Consider the following 15,499-nt stretch of genomic DNA (forward strand, 5'->3'; position numbering starts at 1 on the left):
AGATATTCTCATGTACGCTAAAGCTTAAGAACCACTAAACTCATTTAAATCAAGGAACAAAAGAAATTTCTGTATCTGGACATTCAAACTTTTCTGCCATTAAGGTAAATGATGAGTGAGGAATTGTTGGAGTATTATAAAGTGCTTTGCTGCCTACAGGGTTTACTCCCTTCCCTTTTAATATTGACTCAGTAACCTTGATGTATATTCAAATATTCCTTTAATGATAATTAAATTTGATAATAGGTGTGAAAGCCCTTAACCCTATGATTGGTACATCCTAGGTACTCAATGAATGCTTGATGAATTTTAGTTAAAATCTTGCTTCATTGGACTAACACACGAGTTAAAATAGTTATGGAGAAGAATGTGATTACCTGCTTCCTGTATTTCCAAGTTAGCATTTTTCTGTTGTACCACCATTGAATCCCTCCATGATTTTTTTTTCAAAATATATTGGGGAGAGAATACGAATAGGGCATAATCCATGATAATTTAGTTTTCTGTGCCTAACCCCAACCTAAAATTGGCTTCTTCATCCAAGGATGCAATGCTCATCCTTGTACCCAGGAAACTCACAGTCTGACTCTTTCAGGGTTGCTGCTACTTTCTTAACACATCATTGTTGATGCTTGGAATGAATGACTTTTTGTAATTTGAAAATCCCGTTTATTCTTCAACTCCTGGTAGTTTAAAGAGCATTAAATGCACATATCCTAGGAGCCATAGCTGTCCAATATATCCTATGTATACGTTGATTTTTGAACCAATAAATGTTTCATATACAGTTGAGATTTTAAATGAGCTTATGATAATTGCATCAGAGGAATACTAGTCTAGCTTCAGAGTGCTGCAGAAAACCAATCATGGGAGGCTATGATGAAATTTTAATTATAAAGGATATAAGATATCTTACCGTGACAACTTTGTTATAATAGATGTACCAGTGAATTGGAAGGAGAGAAAGTGAGGTTTTTACCCAGTTCTGCTTGAAATCAACTCTATATTTCTAGTCAATTATTGAACCATTCTATGCTTCAGTTTTAAATCTTTCATCCCATTGTCTTTGGTTCACTGGATTCATTGGAGAATTGCCCAATAGATTTAGATAAAGAAAAGTCACCAGTTAGAGTATTGATTGATTGGGGAATTTTGTGTATTTTTATTTTCCTATTCGGTGCTGAAAAGCTGAAGTTGGCATTAACCAACTTCAAGTTGTAGATGCATAAGTTAAATGATGTTAAGATCTTTGCGACCATTAATTCAGAGATACTGTGTAAATAGAACCAGGACTAGATTTTTCTTCTCAATTCTGTCAGTCAAGCAGAGTATGCAAAAAAAGAGTGCCGAAACTTGGGTTTTCTATTTCTTCTGACTCGCCCCTCCTTTCTATTTGGATAATTTTATGAGACTATCCCCAAGCTGTACCTCTCTGTTTTCTGGCTCATAATCATTGACAACTTATACAATGAAATTTTTACATGCCATAAGTCAATAAATGTCTAGCAGCAACTGTTTGTATTACGTACTATTTTCCTTATTTCACTAAGCTGAGGTTTAGAGAAAGAAAACTTTCCTAAGGATACATAATAAGCAGTAGAGCCGGATCTTGAATCTTAGAGTCTGCTTTTACGGTGCGACAAGCGGGATTACTGTAAGAGGACCCTACCTAGGTGCGTGATCTAAGCATAGAGTGTGATTATAAACCTTGAGGTGGAGTTGGGTCTGTAATTGCTAGTGGAATTTAACCATAGGTCTTACTACCTAAAAGATGCTTTGTAAAAAGTTCAGAAGTTACCACAAAATTGAAGAATCTTTTCTAACTTTAATAAGAGGAGCTTTGATAAGGTTTTAGATAACATTAATTTCTCATCAAAATGCCTTAAAGAATCCTTGAATATCACAGACAACATAGTACATTTAAACTTGGCTAATTTTGAGAATTTATATTTTAGCCACCTTACAATCTGTTGTACACATAACTGCTGAAGGATTTATGTATAACCAAATCTAGCACAAGGAATACACGGATGGGATTTATATTAGAAAAGTCCAATTCATTTGTAAAACCCCACTACTTACACAGAATGTTGTAGGAGGGGAAGTGGTACTGAAAGAAGAGGCTGGGATATGAAATACAAAACTATTTTGTATCACAGTTTTGCTGAGGCCATTTAAAAATAGATATATTTATATATACAGAAAATCCAATTGAAGCCTCTAAAAGACAAAAGAAATTGTAGCTGTGAAGCAATTGAATAGGATCCCATATAAAGTACTTGGAAATTAATTGCTTGAGGCCAGTAACAAGATGCTTGGTTAGGAGTGCATGTGTAGTGGTCAGACACAGTATTACTACCTCAAGAAACAGGGGCATAGCAAAGAGCTTCCTGAAGATTCCAATAAATTCCTTCACCTTTTTGGGATCCAGTTTCTTCATTAGTACTAACCTCATTGGGCTCTTGTGAAGACTAAGTGAGATAATATGTTTAGAAATAGTATGTAAACAATTAATTGCTAAGGCATCAGCGTAGTAAGGGTGGACCCCAGAAGCCAACAATTACTGGATACTCTGAATATATGAAGAGACACTTTTGAGAATTGATCCTTTTTAGGCAGAGGTGTAAGTTGTTTTTTTTTTTTTTTTTCCCTCCAAGCAGCAAACACAATGGGCATGGAAGGGAGACATTTATTCTCATTTAGACTGACCTTAGGTCATGTCCTGGAAAACAGACCAAATCCAAGGTACTTCAACAATACCTACATTTTTTTGAAATAGAAAAAGAAAGTATACAAATCAGCTAATGCTTTGGCTAAAACCCACTTGGAAACAAGGATATTCTTTACTGCCAAATTACCGTCTTATTTTATTCTATGGCTAAAATCCTAACAACTGCAGGGAAGAAACAGGGCCAAACAAGTTTTTCTATTAAAGTTAAGAGGCCTTGAGTGATGAATAGAAACTTGGAACAGGTTTTAATGGCAATACTAGAAGCCAGAAATTAACTTAAATACACACTTACCGATTTCTGGTATGTATTGAGTCTCAAATAGAATATTTGTACTAATTTTAGTGAATTAGAAACATGGCTCACCCTAGGCAGTTGGTATTCTCATTCCAGAGAGCTCAGCTTGTTGCTGGATTGGCCTGGGCACTTGATGCTTCCTTGTCTGAGTCATTGATAAAATGTTGAATAAGGGGTAGGAGCAGTGGTGAATCACTGCAGTCACCCATGAGAATTGTCCTTCCAGGCTGAAGCCTTTCGTTAATAAACTTTTTGGCCCAGCTATCCAAAGAATTATGAAATCACCTAACTATACTGTCTTGCAGGCTCACTTTCTTCCTTTTGTCTGGAAGGATATACTGGGGGACTTTGTGCCTGTAGCATGTTGCTTATCAGTGATCCTAGCAACCAAAATTGTAAAATGCTCAAGTGAATTTTTTTTAAGTCTTTGTGATTGGTTTGAAGTTGCCAGTTTTAAGTTAAGCTAAAGTGGTCCCTAGTATGAATGTACTTCATTCTAAGTGCTCATAAACAATTACTTTGGTTATAATAGAGTTTTGAAGGAATTTATATCAAGCCCAATGGCGCTTTTTAAAAAATAGGAAATTTGGTTCTCTAGTCACTTCTGAGGGCCCTTTATCTCATTACAGACACTTGATTTACTTGTAGCACTTCTGTGCTTCCCGTCTCCTCACTAATCTTGAGTTTCAAGTTCCACTCAAATATTTTGTTCAATGAAAAATTAAGAATTTGGGTGAGATACTTTCTAAATATCTCTCAGTCTTTAATAGTCTGTGATTCCTGCTAGGTCGTCTCAATGGAAAATACTGATCATTTGATTTTATCTGTGAATATTACACAATCTACCCCAAACCTTTAACATATTCTCCTTTTTATTGTTACTTGTCCAAAGATAGTTTGAGTTCCTTTGTTTATTCTAAGCAATTTTCAGAAGCCTCAGTCAAGGATCAGCAGTATATTCATTTCTCAAAACTAAAAATTTAGACGATCTAAAAGCTGATATATTCTCTCTGGAGGAAAGAAACTGAAAAAAAATCAGCCATCATGTTATATGAAAAATTTTGTTATCTCCATCCAGTGGATGCTGTACCTGTAAAGTCTGCTGCTAATCATATCAGTAGGCATATTCCTTCTGAAGATGCATAAAGATCAGAAGTACAGTTCGTTTGTAACAAGATAGAATTTTTGAACTGTCTTGGACCATACTAAACATTGGGATGTTCATTTGTCTTTGTTTTTAAATTATATATCATGTGCTCAGTTGTTGGAATATATACAACTGTGCAAATATACAACTGAACAATGAAAACCAGAGCCTTCCCTAGCTGGCAGATACTTACACAATGGTCACCCCAAAGGTTGATCAAACTAATGAGCATGTCCCCTTTCCCTGTGACCACAAGACTCCAGATTGTTTGGTTCCCCAAAGTAAAATGATTTGTAATGACACTAATAATAGTGAAAGGAAAAATTCTGTGAATTAGGAGGGTTCACTGAGTACCAGTATTTTTCTCACAGGCTTAATTCAGTTGTGTTTTGATTGGTTTTGCTCCTGTGCCCAATGATCTCATGATAGATGCATTTTATAGATACAGTTAAGGGATGCTATTTCAAAGTTCTTGCCTAACATGGGGGTAAACAAAACCGTGTCTTTTTGTGGTGCTTCTCACGTCATGTCACTTTCTTTGTTAGTTGTGAGCAAGGAATACCTTTATTTTATAATTTATAATATAAAATACAAAGAGTGATAAAAATACTTCTGGGCAGAGCCTTTCTTAGAGTCTAGCAACTTTATTAGTAGGCTTCAGTTCTCCAGGTTTGAAATATTTTGTATTTCAAACTTTAAAGGAAGTGAAATCATTGCAGGCTCTTGAGCCTTCTCGCCATTAGACGTGGGGTAAAAAACGGGCAAGTAGCAGCTCTTCTTGAATTTGCTAAAAAAGGATCTGAAGAGAAGGAAACAATTGTCACTTATTTATTGTCTATAAGATTTCCTGCACTGTGAAGACTACACAGACATATACGACATGGCTTTTGCTGGTGAGTTGCTTATAATTAAGGTCAAGAAATAATATTAAAGCATTTGGATGAATTAAAGAGTGACACATGTCAGCATTCAGAGATATGTAGACTGTGAAAGAGAGAAAAAAGACCACTCTGTTTAGAATAGACAATGTCTCATGGTAATCCTGGTAGGTTTTAAGATGGACCTTGGAATATAGGTAGAAATATTAGAAAAGGGGAGAGAAAAAATGAAGCTATTTCTATTTGAGAGAACTGAACAAGGAAAGTTGTAAATTTAGTTCTGTTCAAGGAACCTTAATTGAGCATCACTGTGCCAAACTCTTTATTGGGTGCTAGAGATGACAGCGTGTTTGGGAACGCTCTGTACTCTGTCGCTAAAGCATTTTCACATATCCTGAAAAGGTGAATCTCTTGTGAGGAAATAAATACCTTGCCGGAGTTCTTATAACTGAAGTTCCTTTTCCTTGGTGATGTAGAAAGGGACTGGTTTTTGTTTTCAAAATGTAGGATAACCTCTAGAAATAATTGGGAAAGCTTAACTTTAGTGCACTTCCCCATCATCATTGACTTCCTGTCTGTTACACATTGCTGTGTATCTGTGTTTGATTCCTTAAAGGGCCGTGCTGTGTGCAGACTGTCAACTTAAGGTGTTATCTGATGATAATAAATGATTGCATTTTAATAATAATAATACTGTACTTGTCAATCACTATGCAGATTGTTTTTTTCTTCCAGTTTTATTGAGATATCGTTGACATACAGCATTGTACAGGTTTAAGTTGTACAACATGATCTGACTTCATGCATCATGAAATGATTACCACAGTAAGTTTAACGGGACATTCATCACCTTATATAGATGCAAAATAAAAGAAAAAATTTTTTTCTTTGGGATGAGAACTCTTAGGATTGATTCTCTTAACAGCTTTCATATATAACATACAACAGTATTAATTATATTTATCATGTTGTACATTATATTCCTAGTACTTATTTATCTTATAACTGGAAGTCTGTACCTTTTGACCCCCTTCATCCAACTCGCTCTCCCCCCCCCAGCCCTCTGTCTCAGGTAACCACAAATCTGATCTTTTTTTCTATGAGTTTGTTTGTTTGTTTTTGAAGTATAACTGACTTACACCACTATGTTAGTTCCTGGTACTCAACCTAGTGAGTCAATGTTTCTAAACATTACTAAATGAGCACCACGATAAGGCTAGTTACCTTGTCATAATACAAAGATATGACATCATTGTTGACTATATTCCCCATACTGTACGTTTCATCCCCATGACTCATTTGCTTTGTAACTGAAAGTTTGCACCTCTTAATCTCCTTCAGATTGTTTTATATACATCATCTCATGTGATCATAGTGAGTCTGTGAGTTTACTTAAATTTGTTGTCCCCAATTAAAATGAATAAATTGAAGCTTAGTTTAAGTAACAAGACCGAGGCCACACAGTCATTCATTGGCAGGGGTGTGACTGGTATCATAATCTGTGTTCCTAATCACTGTGCTGTTCTGCTTTTCAGTAGGGGGTTCTTGAAGGTCCAAGAAAAGGAATGCATAGTAGTGTGGTCGAGGTATCAGCATTAATGTTCGTAGACAGGGCACTTGCCAGCAGTCTAAGCGACCCCGTACCACCAACTAGTAAGGTTGGCAAGAGACATAGGCAATAGTAGGAGGAACTAAATCACTGTAGTGCCAGACACAGAGTGTACCATCCCTTTAGGACCTCTTTGAAAAGGTGGCTGATTTGTGCTGGTTCTATGTTTGCCTTCTCAACCACGGAGGGAATAAGAAGTTGAAGCTTATGATCCTGACACATCAAAATGGACAACCTGGCAGGTGTCCTTGCTGGAAGATGACAAGATTGCTAAAAGAGGAGCCCTGATTTTTCTCCTGAGATATGACAGTTGGAGGCTTCCATTAGAAACATTACCAAGCCTCTGTGATTTAATCTCTCCCTTAAGTGCCTGTGATCTTTTCAGGGGCACAGGTCTGCACATGGTCAATACCCAGTGACCAGGTTTCTGAGCTGTGGGCAGAGGTGGCAGCGACTGTGCAAGCCCGGGAGGAGATGAGGGAAGAAAAGGTCACTCTTCCTGACAACGTATAACTTGATTCCACTTATAAGCCATTTATTTTCAGAAATAAATAATGGGCTAAGACATAGGCCAGGCTTCCAATTCATGCACTTGAGAGTTTAAGGCTTTCTGAGATCAAATTACTACAGCAAACAGAGACTGGAGAGGCATTTTGGGAGGAGGCAGACAGAGAGGGAGAAGCCAGAGGCCTAAGAAAGGAGACAGGAATAGAATGTGATGGGAACTGCTTCCCACTCTGCACCCTTGTGGGAACAAAGAGGACAAAATAAGAAGCAGCAGGCATAGGAGGAAGCTGGGAGCTTCTCTGGAATAAAATTGGTTAGGGTGTGGAGTGGTCAGTGAGTGCATTTGGTGGGTGGCAGGAAGAGATGTGCTAGTCCAGGCCTTTAAAATCTGGGTGCCTTCGGCCCTTCAATTATCCCCGAAGAAGAGAAGCATGCCAAAGGCCAGGTCTCATTCTAGTTTTGTTCCAGTTCATGACCCACAGAGGATGATCTCAGGGTGAGAGGACACTGAGAGAAGAGGAAGAGAGGGGACATTTTAGTGAGTGCTTTTTGCAAGTGGGGCAATGAATTTTCAACTCTTGTGGAAGCAGTGAGAGGGCCTGGGAAGAATGGATGTTCAGAACAGAGAATCAGAGGCAATGACACAGCACAGAAATGCTTCCTCTGATCCTTCATGTTCACTAAAGGCAACTGGTTATCTTTTTGTTGCCTCTGCAGCAATAGAAGGGGGAGTCTTAGGGGAAGAGAGACCCAGAGGTGTAAAGGAGCCTTAGATTTATGGAGGAAGAGCTGCAGCCACTGGAATTGCTGGCTGGTTTAAGATAAATCCCAGCCTCCCACATTTTGCTTAATAACAGCAGACTTTTCACGGCAAAGCATTAATGGAGTCCAAATTCCAGCCAGGCTTGGGAAATCAAGAGTAACTCTCTCTCTTGATGTAATGGTTTTTCAGGCTCTTGAAGACATTGTCCTCCATTTAAGAATAGAAATTTAAATCCCTCTTGAAAGAACAAAGAAAATGTCTTGGCTGATAAATGAAAAAGATTGGAAGTAAAATGAGGAAAAGCTTGAGGGAAGAATCTCTTTAGAATTTTACCAGATTTCTCCCCACTATGATCAAAAGGGGTCAGAGCTTAGCCTGCAGCTTCAATTTTCTAAAGAGAGAACGTTACAACCTGAAATATTGGTTATTTGCCAAGACACACACTGAAAGGGCCACTTGGCTACGCGCAGAATTGAGTGTTGGATCCCAGGATGGTAGTTTCAGGCTTGCTCCGCGAAAGAAGACAGCACTTGCCACCCCACCCACCACCTCTGCCCTAGGAGTTGAACACTTTCTGCGGTATTTAGGAGAATCCAGGGAAAATGTTGGGGTCAGGGAAATAAACCCCCTCAGCGGTAACTCCGGCGTGCCTCCCTTGCGTTTGTTTCTTAGAACGTGGAGCCGCCGCCCAGATACCCGTACTCAGCTGAGGTCCTCAGCGTATTTTCTTGAACTGCTCTTGCAAGTCTTTTCCTGGGGAGCGAATAGCCCGAGTTCTAGAGATTTAACTGCTTTTCCTGGAATAATCTCCTTACAAGACCCGTTAAGCAGACGAGGGACCGTGGAGACGGATGAAGAGGACAGTGGGGGCAGGGAGACAGGGAGTGGCCGTGTTCCCGCGGTCCGCTGGGATCCGGCGGGTCTGGGGTGAAGGAGCTGGGGCTGGAGCGGTTCCAGCGACTGGGCAGTCCGGGTCGCCGTCCGCCACCTCAGTGCGGAATCGGAGCTGGACTTGCTGAGCACTCCTCCCCCTCCCCTTCTGCTTCCTCTTCCCCCCTCCCCGGAGCGGCGGCGGCGGCAGGAAGCGAAGCCAGGCTGAGCGACTGCGAGGCGAGCGGAGGAGCCGGGATATGGGGAGTCAGCGCGGGCGGCGGGGCGCGGAGCCCTCCTGGGGGCCCAAGAGGGGAGCGGCCCCCGGCGTTTGCTAGCGCGTGAGGCGTGGGGGAGCGGGCGCAGGGCGGCACGAGCGGAGGCGGAGGCGCGGCCGGGCGTGGAGCTCGGCTGGGGAAGCTGCTGCCTCCGGCCCTGCCCAGCTGCCTCCACCGCGGCCGGTGGCTATGGAGCTGGCGGGTACCAGACCCGGGGCGACAGAGCGTACACGGCTCCGGCCGCCCATGTCCTCCTGCCTGCTGCTGCTGCTTCTCTTGCTGCTACTGCTGCTGCCGGGCCCAGCGGCCTCCCAGCTGCGATACTCGGTGCCGGAGGAGCAGGCACTCGGCGCGCTTGTGGGCAACGTGGCTAGAGCGCTGGGGCTGGAGCTGCGGCGCTTGGGGCCGGGCTGCCTGCGCATCAGCCATCTGGGTGCGCCCAGCCCGCGCTACCTGGAGCTGGACCTGACAAGTGGAGCGCTCTTCGTCAACGAGCGCATTGACCGGGAGGCGCTGTGTGAGCAGCGGCCTCGCTGCCTGCTCAACCTGGAGGTGCTGGCGCACAGTCCCGTGGCGGTGAGCACGGTGGAGGTGGAGGTACTGGACATCAACGACAACTCACCGCGCTTTCCGCGGCCCGACTACCAGCTTCAGGTAAGCGAATCGGTGGCGCCTGGAGCGCGCTTTCACATAGAGAGCGCGCAGGACCCCGACGTGGGCACTAACTCGGTGCAGACCTATGAACTCAGCCCCAACGAGCACTTCGAGCTGGACCTGAAGCCCCTGCAGGAGAACAGTAAGGTGCTGGAGCTGGTGCTGCGTAAGGGCCTAGACCGCGAGCAGGCAGTCTTGCACCACCTGGTCCTCACAGCTGTGGACGGAGGCAGCCCACCCCGCTCGGGCACAGCGCAGATCACTGTGCGGGTCCTGGACACAAATGACAATTCTCCCGCCTTCGACCAGTCCACTTACCGGGTCCAGCTGCGGGAGGACGCGCCCCCAGGCACCTTGGTGGTGAAGCTCAATGCCTCAGACCCGGATGAGGGCTCCAATGGCGACCTCAGGTACTCCTTGAGCAGCTACACGTCGGACCGGGAGAGGCAGCTCTTCAGCATCGATGCCAGCACGGGGGAAGTGCGGGTAAGTGGAGCGCTGGACTATGAGGAGGCCTCTTCCTACCAGATCTATGTGCAGGCCACTGACCGGGGTCCAGTGCCCATGGTGGGTCACTGCAAGGTGCTGGTGGACATCCTAGACGTGAATGATAATGCACCGGAGATGGTGCTCACGGACCTGTACAGCCCAGTGCCGGAGGATGCCGCACCCAACACCGTTGTGGCCCTTCTCAGTGTCAATGACCAAGACTCAGGTCTCAACCGGAAAGTAAGCCTGGGCCTGGAGGCCACATTGCCTTTCCGGCTGAATGGCTTTGGAAACTCCTACACACTGGTAGTGAGTGGCCCCCTGGACAGGGAGCAGGTGGCTGCCTACAACATCACAGTGACAGCCACTGATGGGGGAGTACCACAGCTCACATCCCAGCGGACCCTGCAGGTTAAAATCTCTGACATCAATGACAATCCACCAAGCTTCCTGGAGGACTCCTACTCCATCTACATCCAGGAGAACAATTTGCCAGGGGTGTTGCTCTGCACTGTGCAAGCCACAGACCCAGATGAAAAGGAGAATGCAGAGGTGACCTACTCCCTTCTGGAAAGGGAGATTCAAGGGCTGCCAGTCACCTCCTATGTCTCCATTAATAGTGCCAGTGGCAGCCTTTATGCTGTCAACTCCTTTGATTATGAAAAGTTTCGGGAGTTCTTTGTGACTGTGGAGGCCCAGGACAAGGGGAGCCCGCCACTGAGCAGCACTGTGACCGCCAACGTGTACGTGGTGGATGTGAATGACCATGCCCCTCATATCCTGTACCCTACCTCAACCAATTCATCAGCAGCCATTGAAATGGTGCCTCGAACTGCCCCTGCTGGCTACCTGGTCACTAAAGTCATAGCCATGGACTCAGACTCTGGGCAAAATGCTTGGCTCTTTTACCATCTGGCCCAGACTTCTGACCTGGACCTCTTTAAAGTCGAGCTACACACAGGGGAAATTAGGACTACCAGGAAGATGGGAGATGAGAGTGGAACCACTTACAACCTGACCGTGGTGGTCCGAGACAATGGAGAGCCATCACTGTCAGCCTCTGTGGCCATTACGGTAGCTGTGGTGGATAGGGTTTCCAAAATTCTCCCTGACACTCAGAGACATGTGAAAAGACCTCGGACATACTCTGAAATGACACTTTATCTGATAATAGCATTAAGCACAGTGTCTTTTGTATTTCTTTTGACAATCATTGTTTTGAGCATCATCAAGTGTTACCGCTACACCGCTTATGGCACCGCGTGCTGTGGAGGCTTCTGTGGAGTGAGGGAGAGGAGCCCTGCAGAGCTCTACAAACAGGCCAACAACAACATCGATGCCAGGATACCGCATGGCCTCAAAGTGCAGCCTCACTTCATTGAAGTGCGGGGGAATGGCTCCCTCACCAAGACCTACTGCTACAAGGCCTGTCTGACAGCAGGCTCAGGGAGTGACACCTTCATGTTTTACAATACAGGGGCACAGACAGGACCGGGGCCTGGGGGAGCCCAAGCAGCAGCAGGTGACAGCCGGCACCTCACAGGCCAAAGTGGGCAGAGTGCTGGGAACCTGATTATTCTAAAAAACGAGGCTGTTTCTCAAAATGAGGTGAGATGGTAGTCAAGGGGTCTTCCACAAAGTCATGCACTTTTCACAACCCCCCAATATCATGTGATTGGCTTTATTGAGCTGTTAACAATGACAAGGGTTATCCGGTAAACTGAGTATGCAAAGTGCCTGTGATTGGATTATAATCTGCTGTTTCCTCTCTAGAAAAGTGTCACTAGAGGATTGTTTTACTTTGCTTTTTCTTTTCAGATATAGGAAGACTTGACCATAAAATTGTTCGAGAAGTGAGGCCCTGTCTTGAATACGTGATGTTTAAGCTCAGCTCTGTGGAGAATAGCATAGGACTGAGAATAAGATGATACTACAGGGAGTAACATTATGAGGTTCAAGGAGAAATGGCCTCTGTGTCATTTACAAGGAAAGTTCTCTTTTGAAATCCTTTAGGAGTGTTTTCAAAAGCTCTGAGACCTCTAGGCGCTGTGGTGGTCACCTCTGTCTGCTGTCTCTGTTTTTACCTTGGACTCTCTACAGTGAAAAGCATCCAGTTAATATTTCTGGTAATGACACTGAACTAATGTGATAAGATCTAGAAGTTCATGTCACGCATGATAAAACCATAGAAAGTGGACCTCACCCTGAAGACGAAGTTTGCTCTGGCTATTTGCTGTGGTGCCTCTTCTGTAGGGGCTGTCAGAGGAGGTGCATGATGATAAGGCAGAGAACCGAGAACCAATTTGTCTGAGCGTGCCAGGGAGATGTGAGAATGAATGGAGTAGGGATGTGGGGGTATGGCGAAGACCAGGCAGGCTGGGAGTGGGGAGAATGATGAGGGGGGAAGTCACCTTTCTTGGCATAGTGTGAATTCATTGTTAAGAGAATTTCCCTGCATTTAGCTTAAATGTAATCTTCTGATTGCCCGTTGACAATTCCTAAGGTTTGGATGAGCTGTGAAGCAGCCTATTCAAGCCCCCTCATGTCTTTAAGATAAATGGCAGTATTTTAAACAGTATTCAACGTCTTCCGAAGCACTTGTTCATTTTCTGGTTCTAACATTTAGTTTGCAATAGTTACCAAAGCCTTGGAAAGTGGGTGGTTTACTGTGCATGAAAGGCAGGTGTTAGTAAATACACTGGTTTTAAGTTTTAAGTAACCATACGGCCGGCTTGCTCATTATTATGAAGAATGTATATACAGTGTTAGACAGTGCATGTGTTTAGGTAGTGTGTTTGTCTCCATATGCATGCTTGAAACAATGGAGTTCTGCTCTGTGAGACTTTAAACTTGGATTTCAAATTTTTGTCCCACAAATAGTAATGAATTGTTTCTTCCCCAACAACTACTTTGTAGTTAGAACTTCTAGAGGTACTACAAAATGGTTAATAATATTTGTCCCTCCTATATTTTTTTGATGCACTTTCATTGACATATTGCTGTCTTTTTATTAACGTCTGTAGTTTCACATTCTAAATTCATACTTATCTTCAGGAAAGTAATGCATAAGCACAGGAAAAAAGAGATGGCTTGAGAGAATTTCCAATGGACACTGTGGGTAGATTTATCAGAAGAGCCTGATGTTAGTCAGTCCTCAGTGGCCACGGGAGGTAGATTGCAGATTAAGAAAACCAGGAGGGAATCAAAGAGGTTCCAGAATTCTTTAGATCATAGCTTTTGGAAGCATGTAAAGGGGCTTAGTTTTAAATAAGGATGCTGTAGGTATTTGCTTAACAAATTTCTGTGATGTCCTTTTGGGCCTGGGGTGGGCTGCAGGTGGTGAAGAAGCTCGGAGAGCAGGCTAGGCAAGCTTTGCCACCAGCTGTGAGCCAGAAGCTCAGGGGAATAACACTCTTACCCTCCCTCTCCTGGCGCAAAGCTTGGGGCAGTTTGATGCATGCACTATTTCTGTCTTACACTGACCTGTGTGTTAATATGTGCCTTGGTTCACAAACCTTTAATCTAGGGAGAAGGCGATGTCAGAAAAAGTGCTTACTCTTGTGGGATTTTGCCAGGAGAGTGTGTGATTTTCATACAGGCAAATTTTTGCTGGACACTATTGGAAATCCAGTGGAGAGTCCTAAGATCTACAGCTTTAGGGATTATTGCAGTTATAGGGAGGGAGGGCGTCATGTTGTCATAGTATGACAAAATGGGGACAAAAATCACTCAACTCTGAAAGTCATCACTGCTAGATCAACCTGTTAAATTTTCATGTTAGGCTTTCTCTCTTCTCTGCCCAGTTACTGCAGATGGCAGGAGAGCCCTGGGATGCAATTAATTCCACGTGCCTACTTTACAATTAGATGGGGATTGGAAAGGATGAGTAAGGCAATTTGCACTCACTGACCACCCTGCTGTATCAAAATGTTCTGCATTGCAATACACTTATGGTTTCCGTTACCTGTGAGTCCTAAGCAAATATTTATTGTCATTTAGCATGTGAGGAAACAAGCTTAGAGAGGTTAAGTCATACACAGTCACGCTGCTAATTTTTTTTTCAATTAAAAAATTTAAATCGAAGTACAGTCAATTACAATGTGCCAATTTCTGGTGAACAGCACAATGACCCAGTCATGCATATACGTACATATTGCTAGTGATATTTTAAGTCATGCCTGTCTGACTCCAAAGACTGTGCTTTTGAAATAGTATGAATAGCCAGAAATCCTAATGTTTTTATTCCTTTTGATGAAGGATACTCAGGCATGTAGACTACCACTGATTCACCCAGTAGTGTCATTTAAATGCCCCAGAAAAAGAATTCTTTGCATTGAAGTAGGTCACCAATGGGAGGATCAGTGAGTAAATATGTTACTACCAAGCTGTTATATTTGTATTTGTTTATCTGCATTACCATTGGCAAAGCCGGTTAAGATCTTTTAGCTCTGTTCTTTCTCTCCTTTCTTCCTGGTTGCTTATTAAACATCAGCATTTAACACCAGACTCATCTTTTGGTGGATTTCACCTCCAGGAGGCTTATTTCATGAGCCACTTGTGCAGTGAGATTTTTGAAGTAACTGTTTAGCAATGGGGCAGAATTTCTCCTTGGAGAGATCTGAAAACGGAGTATAGAATGTGGTTGGCGGCGTTTTCAAAGAACCTCCAAGAAAAAGAACTGAATCTTAAGGTGGATTCTGTGCATGTGTGGTCCCATGACCGCTGGTGAGTCATTTTGAGTGCTCTGGGCAGATTTGTCTGGCTGTGCCTCAGTGGGACCAGTTGGCACAAGATGTGGAAATCACAAAAGAGCAGCAGAAATGAGTTAAGTGTACACTCACGTAGTATAAAGCAATTTGTAGTCACCAGATCATCAGTTGTTTTTGCCATTGTGTGTACATACTCCTCTAATTCTCGATGTCGTAGTAACCTGAAAGTGTTAATCCTTCTTTCAGTGACACTTAATTAATTTCCCCCAGGACTGGCTTTTCCAGCTGGTGACTAATTCTGTCCTAGATCAGAATTTATGCTTAGTGTAAAGTAGCATCGTGGTGAATTTATAAAAACTGCACAGTGGTCAGAACAGGCAGGGAAATTGTATCTGAACTTCCATTTCATTGTTTCATCCTCTGATGGTGACTTTTGAATGGGTGGGGCTGTTTTCCTTTTGCCTTTTTCATATTGGTCATAGGACTGTTCTTCTGAGAAAAGGTTTATTTTATTCTGTCTGAGAATACAAGAATTTCTTCAGATTACCACCCCTTCCTCCCTCTTCTGC

The 15,499-nt window shown here is 43.2% G+C and overlaps 1 protein-coding gene across 6 annotated transcripts in view; it reads left to right on the forward strand.

The window, feature by feature from the left end:
• Positions 1-15,499, forward strand: part of LOC105061745 (protocadherin alpha-C2) — a 161,458-nt gene that overhangs the window by 112,147 nt on the left and 33,812 nt on the right. The window contains exon 1 of one of the 6 annotated variants that reach the window (XM_074360808.1): positions 8,886-11,829. The exons of 4 other annotated variants lie outside the window; for them this stretch is intronic. In XM_074360808.1, coding sequence (XP_074216909.1) covers positions 9,268-11,829 — 2,562 coding nt within the window. In that variant the 5' untranslated portion in view covers positions 8,886-9,267. Of the gene's footprint in view, positions 1-8,885; positions 11,830-15,499 lie in introns of those variants that run through there. One more of the 6 variants, XM_074360807.1, reaches the window with a different exon arrangement.

The sequence above is a fragment of the Camelus bactrianus genome, chromosome 3 (assembly GCF_048773025.1).
Source record: "Camelus bactrianus isolate YW-2024 breed Bactrian camel chromosome 3, ASM4877302v1, whole genome shotgun sequence".
NCBI classification, from domain to species: Eukaryota; Metazoa; Chordata; class Mammalia; order Artiodactyla; family Camelidae; genus Camelus; species Camelus bactrianus.